A 21,550-nucleotide genomic window follows, 5' to 3' on the forward strand; every position below is an offset into this window, starting at 1 on the left:
CCTATCTTTCATTTTTATATACAGCGTTGTTGTAATAATAATAATAATAATAATAATAATAATAATAATAATAATAATAAAAGTTGTAGTAGTAGTAGTGTCATTGATAATAATTATACTGTCTATGTAATATACTTAAAGAATGTACTCGAAACTACACACCGGATTTGGCTCGAGTCGACTCGAAATTCGACCCCAGTTCGAGTTGAGTTGGAGGAAATTTTTCGAGTCGAGTTCTCGGGTCGAGCTCAAAGATGTCTGTTTCTAGTCGAATCAAGTGTCAAACAAAACTCGCTCGAACTCGCTCGTGTCCATCCCTACGAGGAACGCAGTATGGCATTTTGTCAATGTTACATTATGTGAAAATGTTCATATATAAAGTAAAAATTTGTCCTTGCATTTACATAAAGCGATTCAGAACGTATTATAATAATAATAATAATAATAATAATAATAATAATAATAATAATAATAATAATAATAATAATAATAATAATAATAATAATAGCGGTAGTAATAGTAGTACGGAAAATTGAAGACATAATTTTTTTTTCACATTTTTAAAGTTTCGGACCTAAAAGTAACGCATTAGTAACGCGTTACTTTCGAAGTAAAGTAACAGTTACTTTTGGGGGGCAAGTAACGCGTTACTAACGCGTTACATTTTAAGAGAAAGTAAAGTAACTTGTAACGCGTTACATTTTTACAAGTAACTTACCCAACACTGTATATTTGTAACTTAACAACTCTTCAACCACCAGACTGATCTCGATAAAAAATTTCTACATATATGAAGTACGGGCCTGAGATGGCTTTTATCATTTCACTTTGAAGGTGCAACTTGGAGGAAGGAAGTGCGTATATATATATTGAAAATGACCGATATTAGTGTCGAACCCATAGTTTTCGGGGTTGCTGAGATGAACAGTGACATTTCCGATGAAGCTTAAATTCAAATTCAACACTGCAACTCGGGGGAAGGAGAGGGGAGATATATATAAAATGATCGAAAATGACCGATATTAATGTCAAATCCATAGTTTTCGTGGTTGCTGAAATGAACAGTAACCAATTCCGATGCTCTTTAAATAAAAATTCAAGCCCGCAACTAAGGGGAGAAAGATGGGGAGATATACGTATATAAAAATGATCGAAAATGATTGATATTAGTGTCGAATCCACAGTTTGCGGAGTCGCTGACATGAGCAGTGACATTTCTAATGCCGTTTAAATCCAAATTCAGCGCCGTGACCTGGAAGCGGGGATATAATAAATCTGATCGAAAATGACCGATATTATTGTCGAATCCATAGTTTTTGGGGTCCTGAGATGAACATAAACACTTCCGATGCTGTTTAAATCCAAATTCAGCACTGCAACTGGTGGGAGGGAGAAGGGGTGGATATTTAAAAATGTTCGAAAATGGCCGATATTAGTGTCGAATCCATAGTTTTCGGGGCCACTAAGTTCATTGGTGACAGTTTTGGTGCCCCTTATACAAAAAATGAAACGTATTTTCCCTATGCAAAGAATGGCTATTCTCCTAGTCTTTAATAAAAACGAACGGAAGTTTCACATGTTAAATTCTGTAGTACTTGTCGCTGCTCAAATTTATGCACGTGTGCGGTGTATGTGTATATGTAAATAAGATCATCTCTGTTTTTGAGTTGTTCGAAAAATATACAAATAATAAAGAGGGATTTTTATCAGAAATCAGAAAACTAAAAAGTAAAATTAAAAGCTGTTGCTTTAAGTATTTTTCCTGCTAGCGAAATACGTTGTATATAAGTTGCAGACACGTCACAGCAAATAAGATTAGCATTAGGGAAAGAAAATAGTTTTTAAATTATATTTTCAGGGTTTTGCCAATACTTCTGAACAAAAGATTTTTTCTAATGGTTCAAAATTTCCGGAAATTTTGCACAGCACAAGGAAGATACGTATCTCTATAAAATATATATTTGATTTTAACATACTGGTATTAACTAAAATGATACTGGCTCTGTTATTTTAACACTTCCCTGTCATAAAAACGGTAACTTTGTAAGATTATTTAAGATAATTTAAATGCGTCTATAGTAAGATTATTTAAGATAATTTAAATGCGTCTATATTAATTAATCTAACTAGGTTTATATTTCAGTATCTTTAGTAGCCGTAACTCCATTCTATCACAGTGCTAACTTTAAAGAAGTGGTGCAAATACATTTGTTGCTACAAAATTTCTCTATTCTAATACAAGAAACAACTACTCAATAATCTTAATTGTAAAGTAGAATCACCTTCTTATTACGTCATGCAATCTGTAAAAGAAAAACTGACAAATGTATATCTAAATGTGCCATTTATTTAAAATGAATAAACGTACCTGAGATAAACAATCTTTCCCTTATATTATTCGCCCCGTTTACGTATTGAGTTTGTAAGTGCACTTTATTACTCACTTCGTTATATTGTCCGCCATGGCTTGGTGAAAGACGTGATCACATTTTAGGTTGGAACACTATATATCCGTCGAATCCACTGACCAAGATCGTCCTTTCTACCAATATTGAGAATTTAGTAGACGGTTATTGCAAGTGAACACATTGATGACATTATGTCGTGGTTTTGATCAGGAGTTGACCAGTTTTGGGATATTTTTGTGTTGGTCGTTTACTACATGTCCGTTGCGTTTTAGTACCACCTTCCAAGTCCTTTGTGCTTTCTTTTTAGTCTCCAACACGCCCCCTCGTTGTTATAAAATACCACTTGGGGCCAATTTGTTTTGATAATGAGTAGCATAAGAATTGCCAAAATGTTCAAGTTAATAATACTGTTTTCGTTAATAATTTCTACATATTCGAAGACAGTGACGAATGTCTAAATTACAAGGTAACTAATATTTCACTTAAAACAACATCTGAGGACGAGATAATGTAGTGATCAGCAAAATAGCTGAGTCACTCATATTCACACACACCAACACAACACAACGAAAAACTAGTTGTCCTCTCATAACTTTCCTCTTCCTCTTCTTCTATCCTGTCTTTTAACACCACTAGGCGGCAGCACAATCAACAAGAAGCATACACTGCACAAAGTGTACAAATTCAGACGAACGTCACATAACGCTCTAACGCAGAATTTGCGTTTATACGAAAAATAGTATAAGCAGAATTTTGGTACAGTTACATTGGCGGTCGAAAGGAATGTACGTGCGCCATTGGATAATGGCAAACGTTCAAGAACCCTGACTGTAATTCCACTTCAACACTCACCACTGTTCCAAAGTGAAGACGAGCATTAGTTCACAATGAAGTTTATAAGAACTTTCGCCGAGTTACACTTCATCAGATGAAAAAGTTTCATTAAGTTTCATTTAACGTAGAAAAACGACAAACGCGTGGGGCATTTATACTCTTACATAAAAGTTTCATGGGGCTTTAATACGTAAAGTCTTTAAAGTTTTTTTTTTTTTTTTTTTTTTTTTAACATTCGGCACTGCTACTAAATTAAACATTTATAAGTGCATGACTCACAATAATATTCAAATAATTCTCATGATATACTTTTAATATGCAAATTACTATATTGCTATATGCGCTCTTACCATTAAAAATTAACACAAACATTATATGAAATCATGGCATTATTTAGAAGTAAAATATTCACATTACTTACTTTACGATATTATACAAAAACTATAGAACACGAACAAATAATTATCATGGACAACTCAACTTTTCAACAAATAGATAAAACAAATATTATTTGAATAATATATTTCAATATTCCACAAAAATAAATGAACGAACTTATTCTACACACATGATATTTAAATTGCATAAATGACAAAACATACTTGCATTTCTCAAGCTATTCTGACAAAAAGTTACGAAAACAAAATTGTTATTCACAAATACAAAGATTACACATCATTTAAACAAATAACTACATGAAACAAATTTATTACCACTCTATTGTACTGTAACAATAAGAGTGAGGCCAGATAGAAGTAAGTCTGCCACACTTTTACGCTAATAAGCGCCTATCCACTTAAGTTTTTAAGTCTCCCTTCCCCATTATACATTTATATTATTATTATCCCACCCCTTTGGAATGGCAACAAGACCTTCTAGTGAGGTAGGAATATAAAACAACATAGAAAAATGTACCCAAAGGTTAAAAATAAATGAAAGGGGGGGGGAGGTTGCCATTCATAATTCAATTCTCGTGTCACAGTGTTCCACTGACACATAAAAACTTACTTTTACTCTGACTACATCAGAGCATATCATCATTTATATTCTTAATAACACATGAATGCTATACAATTCACCTCGTACATAAGGTGTTTTAAAATTTTACAGTTAGCCTTGATGACTTATCACAAAGCATCAACAAGACAATACAATTATTCATGTAAACGAGTTTTTTTTTTTCTCATGCGTCGATTCATCCGACTGAGTCTGCTGCTGAACCTCCGGACCTCCCCTTTCATTTATTTTTAACCTTTGGGTACATTTTTCTATGTTGTTTTATATTCCTACCTCACTAGAAGGTCTTGTTGCCATTCCAAAGGGGTGGGATAATAATAATATAAATGTATAATGGGGAAGGGAGACTTAAAAACTTAAGTGGATAGGCGCTTATTAGCGTAAAAGTGTGGCAGACTTACTTCTATCTGGCCTCACTCTTATTGTTACAGTACAATAGAGTGGTAATAAATTTGTTTCATGTAGTTATTTGTTTAAATGATGTGTAATCTTTGTATTTGTGAATAACAATTTTGTTTTCGTAACTTTTTGTCAGAATAGCTTGAGAAATGCAAGTATGTTTTGTCATTTATGCAATTTAAATATCATGTGTGTAGAATAAGTTCGTTCATTTATTTTTGTGGAATATTGAAATATATTATTCAAATAATATTTGTTTTATCTATTTGTTGAAAAGTTGAGTTGTCCATGATAATTATTTGTTCGTGTTCTATAGTTTTTGTATAATATCGTAAAGTAAGTAATGTGAATATTTTACTTCTAAATAATGCCATGATTTCATATAATGTTTGTGTTAATTTTTAATGGTAAGAGCGCATATAGCAATATAGTAATTTGCATATTAAAAGTATATCATGAGAATTATTTGAATATTATTGTGAGTCATGCACTTATAAATGTTTAATTTAGTAGCAGTGCCGAATGTAAAAAAAAAAAACTTTAAAGACTTTACGTATTAAAGCCCCATGAAACTTTTATGTAAGAGTATAAATGCCCCACGCGTTTGTCGTTTTTCTACGTTAAATGAAACTTAATGAAACTTTTTCATCTGATGAAGTGTAACTCGGCGAAAGTTCTTATAAACTTCATTGTGAACTAATGCTCGTCTTCACTTTGGAACAGTGGTGAGTGTTGAAGTGGAATTACAGTCAGGGTTCTTGAACGTTTGCCATTATCCAATGGCGCACGTACATTCCTTTCGACCGCCAATGTAACTGTACCAAAATTCTGCTTATACTATTTTTTAACAAACTATCCATCCATTCCTGCGTCAGCTGTTTCTTATGTTCTAAAGTTTCTAATTTACCTGTAAGGTCGTTAGAGAATTTTTCTATCTGAGCTTGGGTTTCACTTTTCGACTCAGTAATGACATCATTGAGTTGTCGCTTAGTGTCATTAATAGCTTCAAGCAAAGTTTGCAAACTCAAATTTTCACTTTCCGCCATGATTGCAAGCTACAAGTATATGAACACAACAAACACCAATTTAGCGCATATAGCATATCATGAGAAATAAAACCTGTCAAATATTACACCCAGATCTTCTCCCAGATGTTACATCCGTTACGAATCAATTAATAAAAACGTGAATAATTATTAATTGATCAGTCCCTGTTCGGGCGCCATTCTATTACGGTTCTGGGTTCGAGCAGCATAGCGCTGCATGGTGCACACCGTCCTCAATCGGCCTCCGCGAAGAACTCCCTATTCCCTGCCCGCAAATAATACAGCTTTGCACTATTTTATTCACGGGTACGGAAAGTTCGTCCCCACGACGATCGCTTAAGGAAGGTGCGATACACCTCACCGTTACGGTCCAGATTCGGACGGGAACCACCTGGGTGAAGATCTAAGACGTATTGTGAAAATAGACGAGAGCATCACCTACTTTCAAGAACCATGCACAGGTTATCCAACAATCACCTTCTTATTACGTCATGCAATCTGTAAAAGAAAAACTGACAAATGTATATCTAAATGTGCCATTTATTTAAAATGAATAAACGTACCTGAGATAAACAATCTTTCCCTTATATTATTCGCCCCGTTTACGTATTGAGTTTGTAAGTGCACTTTATTACTCACTTCGTTATATTGTCCGCCATGGCTTGGTGAAAGACGTGATCACATTTTAGGTTGGAACACTATATATCCGTCGAATCCACTGACCAAGATCGTCCTTTCTACCAATATTGAGAATTTAGTAGACGGTTATTGCAAGTGAACACATTGATGACATTATGTCGTGGTTTTGATCAGGAGTTGACCAGTTTTGGGATATTTTTGTGTTGGTCGTTTACTACATGTCCGTTGCGTTTTAGTACCACCTTCCAAGTCCTTTGTGCTTTCTTTTTAGTCTCCAACACGCCCCCTCGTTGTTATAAAATACCACTTGGGGCCAATTTGTTTTGATAATGAGTAGCATAAGAATTGCCAAAATGTTCAAGTTAATAATACTGTTTTCGTTAATAATTTCTACATATTCGAAGACAGTGACGAATGTCTAAATTACAAGGTAACTAATATTTCACTTAAAACAATATCTGAGGACGAGATAATGTAGTGATCAGCAAAATAGCTGAGTCACTCATATTCACACACACCAACACAACACAACGAAAAACTAGTTGTCCTCTCATAACTTTCCTCTTCCTCTTCTTCTATCCTGTCTTTTAACACCACTAGGCGGCAGCACAATCAACAAGAAGCATACACTGCACAAAGTGTACAAATTCAGACGAACGTCACATAACGCTCTAACGCAGAATTTGCGTTTATACGAAAAATAGTATAAGCAGAATTTTGGTACAGTTACAGTAGTAAATATAAAATAGTTTTCATTTTAAAAGCATAATGTAGTAAAATATTCGAAAATTTCAATTTTCCCAACTTTTCCAGTTTTTTTTTCAAGCTCGGGAAAAAACGGTAAAAAAACTTTTTTTTTAAAAAAAACCGAAAATTTCCGTTTTTTTAAAGGTCTTTACAACACTATACTTGACTAGCAAATCGTTACTTCTCTCCTTGAGTACTTTCCCATGACGTTAGACCATCACAAAATATTCACATTTAATGAAATCGAACTCGAAATCATGTGCAACTAATGCTATCATGCTAACAATTACACCAGGAATGGCCAACCACAGAAATATGTGTCAAAAGAGTCACGCGGATACTTTCTAAGTAGCACCACAGAATCCCTATATATGTTATTTATCATTTTTAACTTTCATTTATTTATTTAGCGGATACTCTGTAAGTAGCACCATAAAATCCCTATATACGTTATTTATAATTTTTATCTTTCATTTATTTATTTATTTTTACCTGGAATCCACAATCACATCAAATAGTAACTAGAACTTATTTCCAAAAACACTAAACCCAGAAATGTACTGAATCTTAATTATGTCTATAGTTACGCATGGATTTGAATCCTGAATATGCGAAAAAAGATATGAAACTGTTAGGAAACTTTAAGGAAAACATTTTCGAATCAAATATAATTACGAACTATACAATAGCTAACAAGATGCTGAAATATTAATGCACATAAAACTTAGCTAAATATAGTGGGTAGGACATACTGTCAAAATGGGAGAAGAGTAATAAATAAATTTTCTTCCCTGATAACGCAGTAATAAGGAGAAGGGAAAGGTCGAGAAAAATATAGAAGCACGTTGGTATCAGGGGATATGAAGAAGCTGGAATACAGAACTGGAAAGGAAATCTTGCAGATCGGAAGCAGTGTTCATGTAAAGAGTTGTGATGCCATAAAATTAGACGAAGGCGCATATTTGTGTTTTGTAAGTATGACATTGTCATTGTCGACAGTCTCAAGCAAAGGGTGCTGAATTTAAGATTCAATGTAGTGACAAGCATAGTGACGTTTCTGCCCAGAAATTATTAAAATTAAGAGAATATCTCTTTTTTTAAACTTCGGGTAGGGCATAAATTATAAGTGACTTTGGACCACAAATCATGCTTCTATTTGTTGTCCGCCACACAAAGAACATTTCGAATCTGAAATTCGACATAGTTCCAAAGCAGCCAAGAAAGTCATTTTGATACCTCAAATATACGATATTCGCAAGTAAAAGAAAACACCCGTGACTCTAACAACCCTTTCCCCCTTACCCTTACAATGTTTTTCTGCATTTAAATAAACGCAAAGTTTACTTCACCGATCAAAACCTTACCAGAAGCATGGAAACTGTCTTAAACGAAACAATAAGATCCATGAATACTAATAAAAGATTTAACGAATTTTGGCGTAGTACGACTGCCAAAATAGTTCTGGAACTTTATCGTCAACCATCAGCTTCCTTACAAGTAACAATATTAGCTGCCAATATTTCCCATCCACTTTTCAGCAACATTTCTGTGCTGTTTCCTTTTCGGTGCTCCTTGCTTTTTTATCTTATTTTGGGGGTTAGTTTAATGTCACATGATTATGTACCGAGGCTAAGGGAGATACGGTGATGATGAGACGGATGATAATGGTGGAATGACGAAAGTAGAAGGAAACAAGAAAACCCCGAGAATTCACGCTCTCGGTGTTCGTTCATCACAAAGCAAATTTACTGGGAGGCTGGGATTGTACTAGCAATTTACCTTCAGAGGTAAGCGCTCTACCACTGAGCCTCCGCAGTTCCATTTATATAAATACAATAGGAAATCTCCCTTAGTGCTCCCCAGATAATATATTTCACCCCTCTCTCTTCGTCTTTCTTATTGAATTCGAGTAAGTCAATGAGAGATTCATATTCTCTGAGGTAAAAAGCTGAATATTCCAAATTTAGTATCTTGAAATGTCATAGTTATTGAGTTCCTCCCTTTTCGAATTCCTTGTGAGACGGAATTTTCCACATGTGTATAAATGAAAAGATATCATTCTGTGTATCATTTTTATCTTCCTTGTTTTGAAGTTTAATTTTAACCTGCCTTTTCCAAATTTGCTTTCCTTATCCTTTCAACATGTGCACGTATAACTGAAAAAAGGAGACTAAATCCAGCAGCTGAAATTGTGAACTGCATCCTTCTGTTGTGGAGTTTATCCGTAGATATTTATTTTGCCTGCGCTCTCTTTCTCTTACGTTCAGATCTTAGAGAATTTCAGTTATTCAATATTAACATTTTCTTTTCCTTGATCATGGTAGTAGTGTGTGTATATACATGTATACCAACTAACTCTATGGCTTATGGAACCCGGCGGTTCAATGCCGCGTTCACAGGTGATCTCCACTGACCTCTATCCTTAACCAACTTGATCCAGTTTCTACTTTGTATTCCTATTTCTGTGAGATCCGTCTTAATGTTGACCTCCCATTTGTGCCTAGGTCTTCCTAATGGTCTTTTTCCGGTTGGTTTTCCAGTTAAGACTTTGAAAGCGTTCCTACTTTCTTCCATTCTGATTACATGACCTGCCCTCCTGAGCGTCCTAGACTTGATGACCCTAACCATGTTTGGTAAACCGTATAAATTATTTAGTTCCTCGTTATGGAGTTTCCACCATTCCCTATTCCCGTTTCTCCTGGGTCCGAATATTCGTCTCAGGATCTTGTTCTCAAATACTTTCAGTCTATGTTCCTCCTTCCGAGTAAGCGACCAAGTTTCGAAACCGCACAGAACAGCAGGCATGATTATCGTTTTATATATTTCAAGTTTCAAATTCCTCGACAGAATTCACGACGGCAAGACATTTTGAACTGAATAATGCAAATTCTCTGCTTTTAGCCGACATTTAATTTCTTCATAATACATATATACTAAACTCTCAATTAATTTAATGCATGTGAAATTAGCGTACTTTTCACGAAATAAATTATGTTACGACAAGGAAGAAGATGATAAAGAGACATTATTATTAATGAATAACACAAATTCCTAATGGTTCGATTTCCGGTGGGAGCTCACGTGATTTGGATTCCACGTTAAACTGTAGAACAACGTCTCATATGGACTCGTTGCTGAAAGGGACGCTAAAGTGGAAAAATCAAATCAAACCTAATAAATCCCGCTTTCTCACCCAATAAATCCACTTCTTTCTTTCTTTCTTTCTTTGGCCTCTTTCTCCTTTTGACACACATTTATTTCTTCTTTTCGTTTTTTCTCCTCTTTCTGAGACACATTAATCCCTTTTTAATTTCTAGTTTCTCTTTCTTCTTCGTTTTGTGATTCTCCATTTCTTGACATCACTTCACTTTCTGCTCTCCCATCTTATCTTCTTGCTGGATGGCTTTACCATTTCCTTCTAAATCAGAATTACAGTATTTTATTTCGGACTTTCTTTCTGTTTTCATTTTTCCACTCTTTTGAAGATTTACTCGACTGTCTGTCGCGATCTTCATGTTACCGGATTGTACATATACAGTTTCATTCGAAATTAAGTTATTAATATGGTTACATCTCAAATTTCTAAGTTTCATTATTATTTCTTTCTGTGATTCATTCGCAAAATATGTTTGTGATTCGTCATTGTCACGAACTTCTTGTTTGGATTGACAAGCAAATCATAATCATTCTCCGCTTGTTTGCTTTTAGTTGCATTGTCTGACGTATCATTGGTTATATCTTCATTTTTCTTTGTCATATCACAGTTATTTTTTCTCCTAGATTTACAGGTAGTTTGTCTCAACCTCGTGATTGTTTCACCAATCTAGTTACTTAATCCGATCTTGGAATTCATAATATCATGTTTAACTTTTAATATTTCAGTTTTCTCTTCCAGTCTAATTTGATTAAATCCATGCTAAATCATATTCATTACATCTTGAAGTATAGCGCCTTTTTGCAACATTCTCTAACCTGCACATTATATTGGACCCCTCGGACTCCCATATTCCATTTCTTTTTCCGATGTTTAATGAATATTTTTTTATAAATTCCATTTCACAAAATCTGAATTCGCAAACATAAACTGTTCATATTCAATATGTTGTTATCTCAAAGTCAAGTGGGTTCGGCGTAGTTAATACTGTGCTGATGAAGCCATCCGGATTCAACTTCAACAGAATTCCGGCTGAGTCGCCATTTAATAACTCGCTTGCAGCTTAATTCATCTCGATCAGTCGAAGTGTTCGACAAGCAAAGTTTACCACGACGTCTCAAGTCCATCGGATAAAAATATTCAATTAACTTGAGTTTGCGCAACACTGACATATCAAATAAGTGACACTCCGCGTACGTGAAGAACAAACAGCACGCTACAATCGCAAGGAGACACCGGCCCGTGTTGAACCACATCCAAAACCAGAGTTTCGAATATTTGTGAAGATAGTTTCAAAGCACTCCAGATTTGCTGGGAAGGACGTTTGTACCCACGAGTTGAGTTATGAACTTTAGTATCAAAAATAGCAATATAAAATTATTTACAAGGAATCAACAGAAATGTTATATACGTTCACAGCTGTCTAAAGAGAATACAACATAAAATTCAAAATATAACAATGTTGAAACAAAAGCCATGCTATTAACAACAGGTATGTATAATAGATTACATGGAATGATTAATGTACAATTATCTTATTTACAAATATACCAATTCCTTTCAATTCTATTTCAGGTCGTGCCTCTGATATTCTCGGTGATGAATTCTACCACAATTCTTTGATACATCAACTCGTGTATAGGTACGTATTTCCTATTTCCTTTACATTAGGTTAGGTTAAGTTAATAAAGCAGGTTAATTATATATTACTTATTTCCTTTAGGATAGGTTAGGTAGCGATAGGAAGACATGTACATATTCAATTTAGTTAGGTTTAGGATAGGTGTAAATACAGAAGTGAGTATGTCAGCTAAGATCCTACACATAAGTTTATTTTCTTGTACCCTCGTGAAAATTGCTTTCTCACATGCTATTCAAATGTAATATATCAACAAAATTCATTGTAATGTAGAATTAATTAACTAACTAACTCTATGGGCTATGGAATCCGGATGCTTCTATGCCGTGTTCAGAAAAGCTCTCCATTGACTTCTCTTTTTAGCTAACTGCATCCACTTTCTATTTTGCATTATTATTTCTGCAAAATCCATCTTAATATTGTCCTCTCATCTACGCCTAGGGCTTAATCGTTTTTCGATTAGATTTCCAGTTAAAATTTTGTAAGCGTTCCTACTTCTTTCCACTCTGGCTACATGACCTGCCTAAATGAGTCTCCTAGACTTAATGACCCTAACAAGGTTTAGTAAGCGTTATAAATTATGCACTTCCTCATTATCAAATTTCTGCCACTCCCCATTCCCGTTTCTCTTGGGTCCGAATATTAGCTTCAGCATATTCTCAAATACTTTCAATTTGTGTTCTTCCCTCAGAATAAGCGACCATATTTCGCAACTACAGAATGACAGGCATAATTATTGTTTTATATATTTAAGCTTCAAATTCCTCTATGAAATTCGCGAAGGCAAATTATTTTGAACTGAATAACATCATCATTTATCTGCTTTAAGTCGACATTTAATTTCTTTGTGGATGTAGTTTTGGTCTGTTAACACTGATTGTAGATATTTGAAAGTATCCACTTTGTCAAAAGTATAATTGGATATTTTAACATATCCATAACTTGCAATATTGTGATCCCGGCAAATTAAATAACTATCCATTTATATTCCCTTATTTATTATTAATAGTTTGCTTTTGCTTAGAGCTTACTGAAGTGACTTCAAAAATTACATTCATCGTTATCTTCATTATATTAACCAATTAATGTTTTATGTTGACTCTTCATAATATTTATGTACTATTCACAAATATATCTTTTGCAGGCAACAAACAAGGTAGAAGATAGTATCCAGTTAGAAGAACCTTTGATTAATGATGCAATACATACTAAACCTCAATCTAGGTACGATCACTGATTAATTAATTTATTGGAATTTTGATGGAGACGTTGAAAACTAAAAATCATACTTAAAACATCAAACATGTACAAGAATTGAATATGAAGACCTATTGGTCCCGAAGATGTTTATAGTTGCATAATTTGAAGTACCATTGCCACAATCATAATTTGTACCGACTTCAATATACAATAAGATTACCTGTTTTGTAGATGAAATTTACTGATTTTTAGATTTTCCAGCTTTTTATTTTGCTTATTGACTGACAAATACTGCCTTCTTTGTGTTAACAAACGCAATTTCGTCAAACTTTATCATAAAAAGGAAACTTTTGCTATATTTTGTTTACTAAATTTTAGAAGTATATTAATTCATTTTCCCTCCTTTTCTTTTTAGGTTGAAAAGTAGCATCAAAATCAAGCAGACCCTGTAAGCAGTCAACATACTTAGCACCAACTAAAGAATCATAACAAAGGATTAAAATTGCAAACGATAACCTTCAAATTAAAGGTAACAAGAATATGGATTAAATATTACTTGTAACGAGGCGGGCTCGTTACACATGGACTGTCACCAGAGATTGAGTTCAAAACCACTCTAGTAGTAAATGTTATAAGGATTGACCAACTGAATTCCGTTCGTTGACCATAACTACAATATGGTATGACGAAAGGAGATATAATTGTAGTGGTATGTCATGGGTGGCATATGTTCTTGTTCTATATACAAATAATGGTTGCACGTGTTTTGTCGTTGAGGAGTAACCGTTGGAAGATGGTTTTCCGCATCCACAACCCATCCATACAAAAACAACGTGCTGTTATAGTTCTATGAAGGACGTGTATATTGAGAGATATGCATCGAAAACAACAGCGGCCAATTAGACAAGCACGTTTCGGGAAGGACACGTAGAAACAAGTGATTCTTACCATGATGGTCAAGCTCACGTTATTACCACTGAGACATATTGTGCAAAGGTGTCCTAAGCTATTCATACGGATATACTTGAACATTCGATCCATAGAGAAGCAATTCAACATGAGTTATTGTACAATCCAGAAGATTGTGAAACATCTGAGGTATCGCAAAGTGTGTGCGCAATGGATTCTCAGGATATTGACGGAGGAACAAAAGCAAGAGCGTAAGGCGTGCCTCATTGAACATTTGTTGCGCTACAAATTGGAGGAGAACGACTTCTTGTTGCATACTATCACTGCGCATGAATGCTGGTGGCAGTATTTTGAACCAAGTTCAAAATCTTTCAGTATGTAATGTACCACCGATTCTCCAAGAAATTTACGTTACAAGCGTCTGCAGGGAAAGTAATGGTTACCTCTTCCTTGATTGTCATTGGTCAATCATGTTTGACTTCAAGGAATCAGGAGAAACCATTGATGCCAAACGCTACTTTGCGACTTCGACCCGCTTTCGCACATCAAATAACAAAAGACTTGGTTTATGGACGTTTGCGATAATTGTATTGTATGATAGTGCCAGTCCCCATGTTGCCAAGACGTGAAGTTCAGGACTTGTTCTGAAGATTCAAATTGGGAAATGTTGTTGTACTACCCTCCCTACGGCCCAGATTTTCACATTTACGTCTTCTAAGAAGGCGTTGAAAGTCAGAAGCTATACTCAGATGATGAGATGAAGACCACTTTCCTTCCATGCTTCGAATGCCAATCTTCCAAATTTATATGGGCAGCATTCGTAGAATGGCCACATACTGGGACAAATGTATCTGAAGCACAAATGCAGTGACAAACTTATCACAGATGTCTTTACATTATACAGGGTGTTCACATGAAACCTCCCTGATTACAAATATTAATTGCATGGAAACTACTAGTGCCACAGAAGAACGGTTTGCGGCATCTTGAAGAGCGACTCAAACAGTTTTTTGTTGTTGATTGTTAATTGTTGTTATTTGTTGCAGGTGTTCAGTAACAAAGTTTATATGAATTTTTGTTATTTGCTGCAGGTGCTCATGAACAAAGATGACAACAGCACAAGAGAAAGCACAATGTATAGTGTGGTTGGATGAGACTAAAAATTCCCAATTACCGTGCAAAGGAACTTTAGACGAAAGTACCACGGGACCCACCAGACGTCAGGACTATTAAAACATGGTTTGAGAAGTTTTTAGCCACGGGGAGTGTCAACTGGCAGCATGGCTTGGGCAAAGCGAGAACGTCTGAGGAAACTGTAAATGAGGTAAGGGAGGCCTTCACTAGAAGCCCTCCTATAGGGCTATGTCTAAAATAAAGTCTACGCCACACCTGTCCTGCTCTGCGTCACAAAATTGAAGAACTCTAAACTTGATCACACCGGACATGCTACACAACACATAGCGGGAGATTGAATATCGACTGGACATTCTCAGAGCTACTAGCGGGGCCCATATAAAAGTGCATATATAGACAAAAGAAAAAAAGAACTGTTTGAGTTGCTCTTCAAGCGCAAACCATTATTTTCTGGCACTAATAGTTTCCATGCAATTAATATTTGTAATCAGAGAGGCTTCATGTGGACACACTGTACATAAAGGGATAAACGCCATTAGTACTTTCGCAGACTCTGTGTGCAAACAGTTCGGGTTTCGAAGTTTTTAAATACACAAACAAACATAACTGGACCATTGTTTATCACTGAAAATGTATGAACATGGGTTGATGAATGTCAAGAAGCCTTTTTCAATTAAGAAATGTATAAATGTCTATTTTGAAGACCTATGAAATTTCAGTATTGATTTTTTAATATCAACGAACATACCCTGACACAAATAAATAAATACTTGAAAAATAAGCTGTGGCCATTACTACGTACCAGCGCACACAAGGAACTATTCCTGATGCTGGAGTCAGTATTTGGTAGAACCTCGTTTGGCAGTATGCAAATCTTCAATCAGTAAATCACTAATGACATCTTGTAACAGCTGATACCACCAGTCACCAAGTGCCTCTTGTGGACATACGTCGCCGTCTGTGCAACTTCAGTTATAGGAGATGCCAAATATTTTCTACAGTGTGATTGTTCAAGCCAAAGCAGAGTTGGAACCCCATTTTGCCTATTCAATGGGTGATCTGATTTGCCCTATGACATGGTGTCCCGTAATCCATTAATTGCAATGGAATTTCGCGACAGTTCACATGTTTCAAAGAAAAGTGGCAATCCATTTTGCAATAACTCGATATATTTCGTAGCACTGAGGTACCGATTGAGAAAGTAAAGTTACTATTCCAAATTGAACCCCACACTACAACACTTAACGCCACTATATTTCACCGAAGCTTATGGAATTTGTGTCTATCGATCGCTTCCACACCCACTGTCGACAGCTGCCCGAATATTGGCAAAATTGTCTTTTATCGAAAAACGCACCATAGCTCCAAAAGACCACATGCGCTTGTTGCATATGACGGCGGCTCAATTGTATCCCCGTGTCATTTGTAGATCTGTAAGCAAACGCTTCTTTTTCGCAACGCGTCGGTATATTCCTGCACTGTGAAAAACCACTGAATGGTCATGCTGACTCTTGTCAACTCGCCTTATTTAAAAGAATAAGTCCTCGCACTATGGACGTTCAGGCATAGAGTTGGTCTTGGTTGACTTAATTTCGGGTTTACGCACGTATTTTAGTCCTGTTTGAACTATAATATAATCCTGTAATCAGTTGAACGGTACAGACAACACAGTACTGATGGTATGCTATTCTGTTACACTCTCAATGTTGAATTATGCGCCCTCCGGTATAAACTGTCACTTCCTCACAGCCACGTCTGCACGCCAAGTACTATATGTTTACTCACAACATGGTAGTGCGTATGATTCATTGATCCACGTTACATACGGCATATAATTTTCTTTTCCAACTTTGCACAGGGTTTGTCCGAAAAGGTCAAAAAATAAAGTTTATTGACCTAATTGGTACAACTTGATAAAATGCTTCGAAATACTCTCCTAGGCTATCGATACATCGCAGCCAGCGCGACTTTCACGCAGTGAACGCCTCATAGAAGTCAGTTCCAACAACCCCTTCCCGATGTTGGAATGCCGAAACATCGTCCAAACGGCGACCTTTCCAGCTTCTTTTACGTCTGCTAGACTCATGTCGGAACTGTGAGGTGGCTGCGGACAACGTGCCAACACCGATTCTAGTCAGTAATGACGTCAGAACGAAAGCAGCATAACTCGGCACTTTATCATAATGAGGCTTCCAGTATTTGGTAATCTCCGGTTGGACCCGATTGACTGTCTCGCAGGCGTTTGAGGACTTCCACGTTGTAAGATCTGTTGAGTATTCTCTTGAAGCAGAAATTCTTTGTGCATCACTCCTTTCTTGGCAAAGAAGACAATAAGCGTTGTCTTAATCTTGGACCTGGGCATCCTTGCCTTTTTTGGGACGTCGACACTCTTTCATATGGCACTCCGAACTTTGATATGGCTTGCTTTCAGGGTCATATTGGAACATCTACTTTTCATTGCCTGTTAGTACGTTGTCTAAAAAACACGGTTCACTTTCTAGTTGCTCAAATATTTGATGGAAAATGTCAAGTCGTTTTTCCTTTTGTCCGTCATCCAAACTTTTATCATCCAATTCGCACATATCTTGTGCATGTTTAAATTTTCACTAACAATTTCGTGCATCACTGATTTTGGTAGATTCAGGTCTTCAGCTAACATTTTCACACTCAAACGACAGTCTTGGTCCAAGAGTTCCTTCACTTTGACGAAATTTCAGTCCATATGACTCATTGGAGGGCGTTCAGAGCGTTCGTCATAATGTTTTTGCCCGTTTCATAACATCAGTACTTGGAATCTCCATACTAACGGAAAACCTGGGCTCTTGACAGGGCCTGGTCCTGGTAGGCCTCCTTAATCATAGTTAACGTTTCTGAAGCGGTTTTTCCAAACTCTAAGCAAAATTTAATGGTGTTATCATTGCTCAAGCGAACGCTACATTTTGAGCTTCCAAAAATCTCGACGCTGTTTTTAAATATAGCTCGCACGATGAGCGACCCCTAGTCCATCAGTTTAGAAGCGACTGATCTGGGCAACGTTGCTTACTTAAGACCCTCCACAACCAATCCCGCTCGTGGTGGATGCGCTGTTAAGGACTGACGCGCCATGTGGTGGCCAGTCTCATTACTTTCCGGACAAACTCTGTAAATCTCAGGTTTTAGTCCCAAAAATTATTTACGAAAGGACATGTTCTTACTGATTTAACAACCTTAACTTAAAACCGACATATGAGAAGGAAAACAAAATTACGCTTTTCAATGGAGGTATATTTTAATTAACGCAAAATTCTGCTAAATTGAAGACGTCTTTCACTTTGAGTAGTGCTTTGTAGTGTACATTATAATTATTAGTGTACATCAAGTTACTAGTGATGAGTTTAATGTATTTACGTGTCGTATTCATCGCATCAGCCAGTACCGGTCAGAAAAGATTTTCTTTTTTTCTTTTTCTTTAATTCTGAGAATAATGGGACGAAGCTGTCACAGAAATGTGTCCGTGAGAAAAAGTGATCATCTCATTCTGAGACAATCACAGACAGACAGCATAATAGTTGAACAAAACCAAAAATTCAGAACATATCCAAAACTAGTCTCCCGAATACTGACATCTCAGAGGACACTTAGGACTGCCGAATAATCTTGATCACATTTTGAAGAAAAACTGTTTTTAATAGCCGAATTTTAGCTTTCGTAAATGTCGGTGAATTCATTAACATTCTCTGAGTGTTTCTTGTTGATCACCTTTGTCCTGAATTGGTTATCATTCTTCTCTGTTTGCTTTTAACGAGATTCTCTCTCTTCTTCCTTCTAGTTCTTTAGTTTACTATTTTAATTTCCATTAAATTTTAATGATTTTTATTTTATGATATTTGTTCATGCATTCTTCCGTTGTTAAGTTGGGAATTCTTCCATCAGCAAAAGTTCAGCCCATTGTCCTATATTGTAACGGGAGCAAATAGTCTTAGTGCTGGCGTTTCGTTAACCACCTCTAATCAATCAAAATTAGGCATTTGCCTGTGCTACTGTAGTGTTAGTGCTTATGTAGTGGTCTACTTTTCGAGTTGTTCATCACGTCTCCATCAATCAAACACACACTGGATCGCAATTGTGATGAGCACTTGTGTTCAACCATTTTGCATTGACTAACGAACAAAGTATGTTACACAAAGATAATCCGCCAATATTCGATAGAGCTCTTTCACACTCTCCATACTCTCTCATTTATTTCCCACTGAGAACTACTCGTTTTGTCATGTCAATTTCTTGGTCGACAGTAAATTTGCTGATATGAAAATACGCCATCTTGTTGACAAATTTTTGTCATTACATTAAACAAATTTGTTTCGTTATGGGATCAAAGTTTTGTCAAAGCAATGACAGAATATACGAATACAAAGAATTATTACCTTAACTACGCAGATATCATATTACTGTTTTCAACTTTCAACATTTAATTATTATTTTACAATTGCCCCAATTGAAAACTTACTACGTTATTTCTGAAATTATATGGATTTTGTCCTTACTATTATAAATCTATTATTCTTATCACTCTCGTAGTAGTATTTTGGAGGGAAGACGTCGATATATGTGAAATCTACGCTAATCATATTTAAATAACCTAAAAGAATAATATAAACAACTATACCTGTGCTGCTGCATCAAGCAACAAAAGCACATAGTATCTCCGTTGAACTTCCTTCACACCATAACAAAGGTAACTTCTTGTATACACATAATACTTTGTACCATAAAGCTGAAGCATATGAACGTGTGTCGAATTACTTTCTTCTTTGGAAACTTCATAGGATATTTGAGTTGAGGCCCCACCCAAGTCAAGTGCACCGTAAGTGGCATCATTAGAACTGTTATCAGCGTCTGGCAGCTGAAATAAAAGCAGAGAAGCGAATTAAATTTCCACAAACAACTTACGTACACATACTTCAGATTGACAAAAGACTATATTTCCTGACTTTCCAATTTACTAGACCAATAAATTGATGAGTGCGAAACAAAAATCCAACAGCTGAATGAACAAATTGGAAACGTGCGTTGTAGAACATGGCATACAAACGTTTAATATAGTTAAGAGTTCCTAATTTAGCATAAAATACGTTACTGGAATAATTATTTAGCATTTCTAATTCAAAGTTTACTTCGTTCCGTCTTAACTTTGCCTTTGTTGATTTACATATCGTTCGTTGTTCTGCACGATGTTGCTTGATCCCTGGGCTGCAAATTTGGTGGTATGGTTGTGGCTTAGAGAACTGCATAATATTCAACAACATGCACTACAAGTTCCAATACTGGTCTGTTAACTTCTCATTCATAAGTAAAGTGTAATTTTTAACTTAGAGTAAAGTAAAGAATAGTGAGGAAGCCTAACGGAGAGAAAGAAGTAAGAATTATGTAAGTCAATACAAGGTTTTATTTTTAAATTTAACCCATAAATGTGGATAGCATGGAGACATGGTGGCTTAGTGGTACGACGCTTACTTCAGATGTGATGAATCTCCAAGTTCGATTACCAACTATGAGTTTACAATGCGTAATATCCTCTTTGCAGGTTTTCGGAATTTTCCATTTCCTTCAACTTTAGCATTCTATCAAATTTTCATTACCCTTTCCTTACACTTAGCATAAGTTTCCTTTACCCTACGCGGAATAAGTGTCTGACTAAACTAAGATTTATTCAGGCTAATTATATTGTTTGCTTGGTATCTTTACTGTTATCCGTGCTAATTTATATTTATTTATTTATTTTCACTTAGACTAAATAATACAGAATAATATCTAAGTTAAATAAACTGTGTTTTCTATCTGCCTGATATATAGGGCTCCTAGACGTCCCGCTTTAGCCGGGACAGTCCCAGATTTGCATAATCTGTTCCCTCAGGAATTGTTCGAAACGCCACAACATAAGTTAGTGTCTTTAAAAAATCCCACCTTTATTAGCCATTAATATCCAACTTGTAGACAATTTCTCTGGCACTTGTGGTTAATGTTGATTTACTATTTAATATTTCATGATTCTGATACTTCAGAAAGAAGCAATTGCAGAGTATGAATACACTGTCGATTTTCATAAAGAGTCCCGATATTTTAGTACAGAAACATAGAGCTCCACCTGTATGTCACAAAATTCTGGTGCTGTCTACTACGGAGATGCTTCGCACACACCTACTACTATGTGAAAAATTAATACTAAACTAATCTGAAAAACTTAAAGCAAAATGTGTTTTTATTACTCTTCACAAATACATTGCAGACACAAATATATGAATAATAATAGTCTAGGCATCAAGTGCTTTCCTTTTCGAGTTTAAGGGCAAATCATGTAACAATTTGGCATCCGATATTTTTTGAACATATATTCATCACTGATCACAAAAATGTTGGATGCAAAAAAAAACACCTCACGGGAGAG

The 21,550-nt window shown here is 35.6% G+C and overlaps 1 protein-coding gene across 3 annotated transcripts in view; it reads right to left on the reverse strand.

The window, feature by feature from the left end:
• LOC145689537 (ectonucleoside triphosphate diphosphohydrolase 1-like) overlaps positions 1–21,550 on the reverse strand; it is a 367,616-nt gene that overhangs the window by 54,778 nt on the left and 291,288 nt on the right. For all 3 annotated transcript variants that reach the window (XM_081763715.1, XM_081763726.1, XM_081763720.1), the window contains one exon: positions 19,772–20,008. In XM_081763715.1, the coding sequence (XP_081619841.1) occupies positions 19,772–20,008 (237 nt within the window). The remainder of the gene's footprint in view (positions 1–19,771; positions 20,009–21,550) is intronic.

This window comes from Thermobia domestica, chromosome 1, assembly GCF_964235325.1.
Source record: "Thermobia domestica chromosome 1, izTheDome1.hap1.1, whole genome shotgun sequence".
Lineage (NCBI taxonomy): Eukaryota > Metazoa > Arthropoda > Insecta > Zygentoma > Lepismatidae > Thermobia > Thermobia domestica.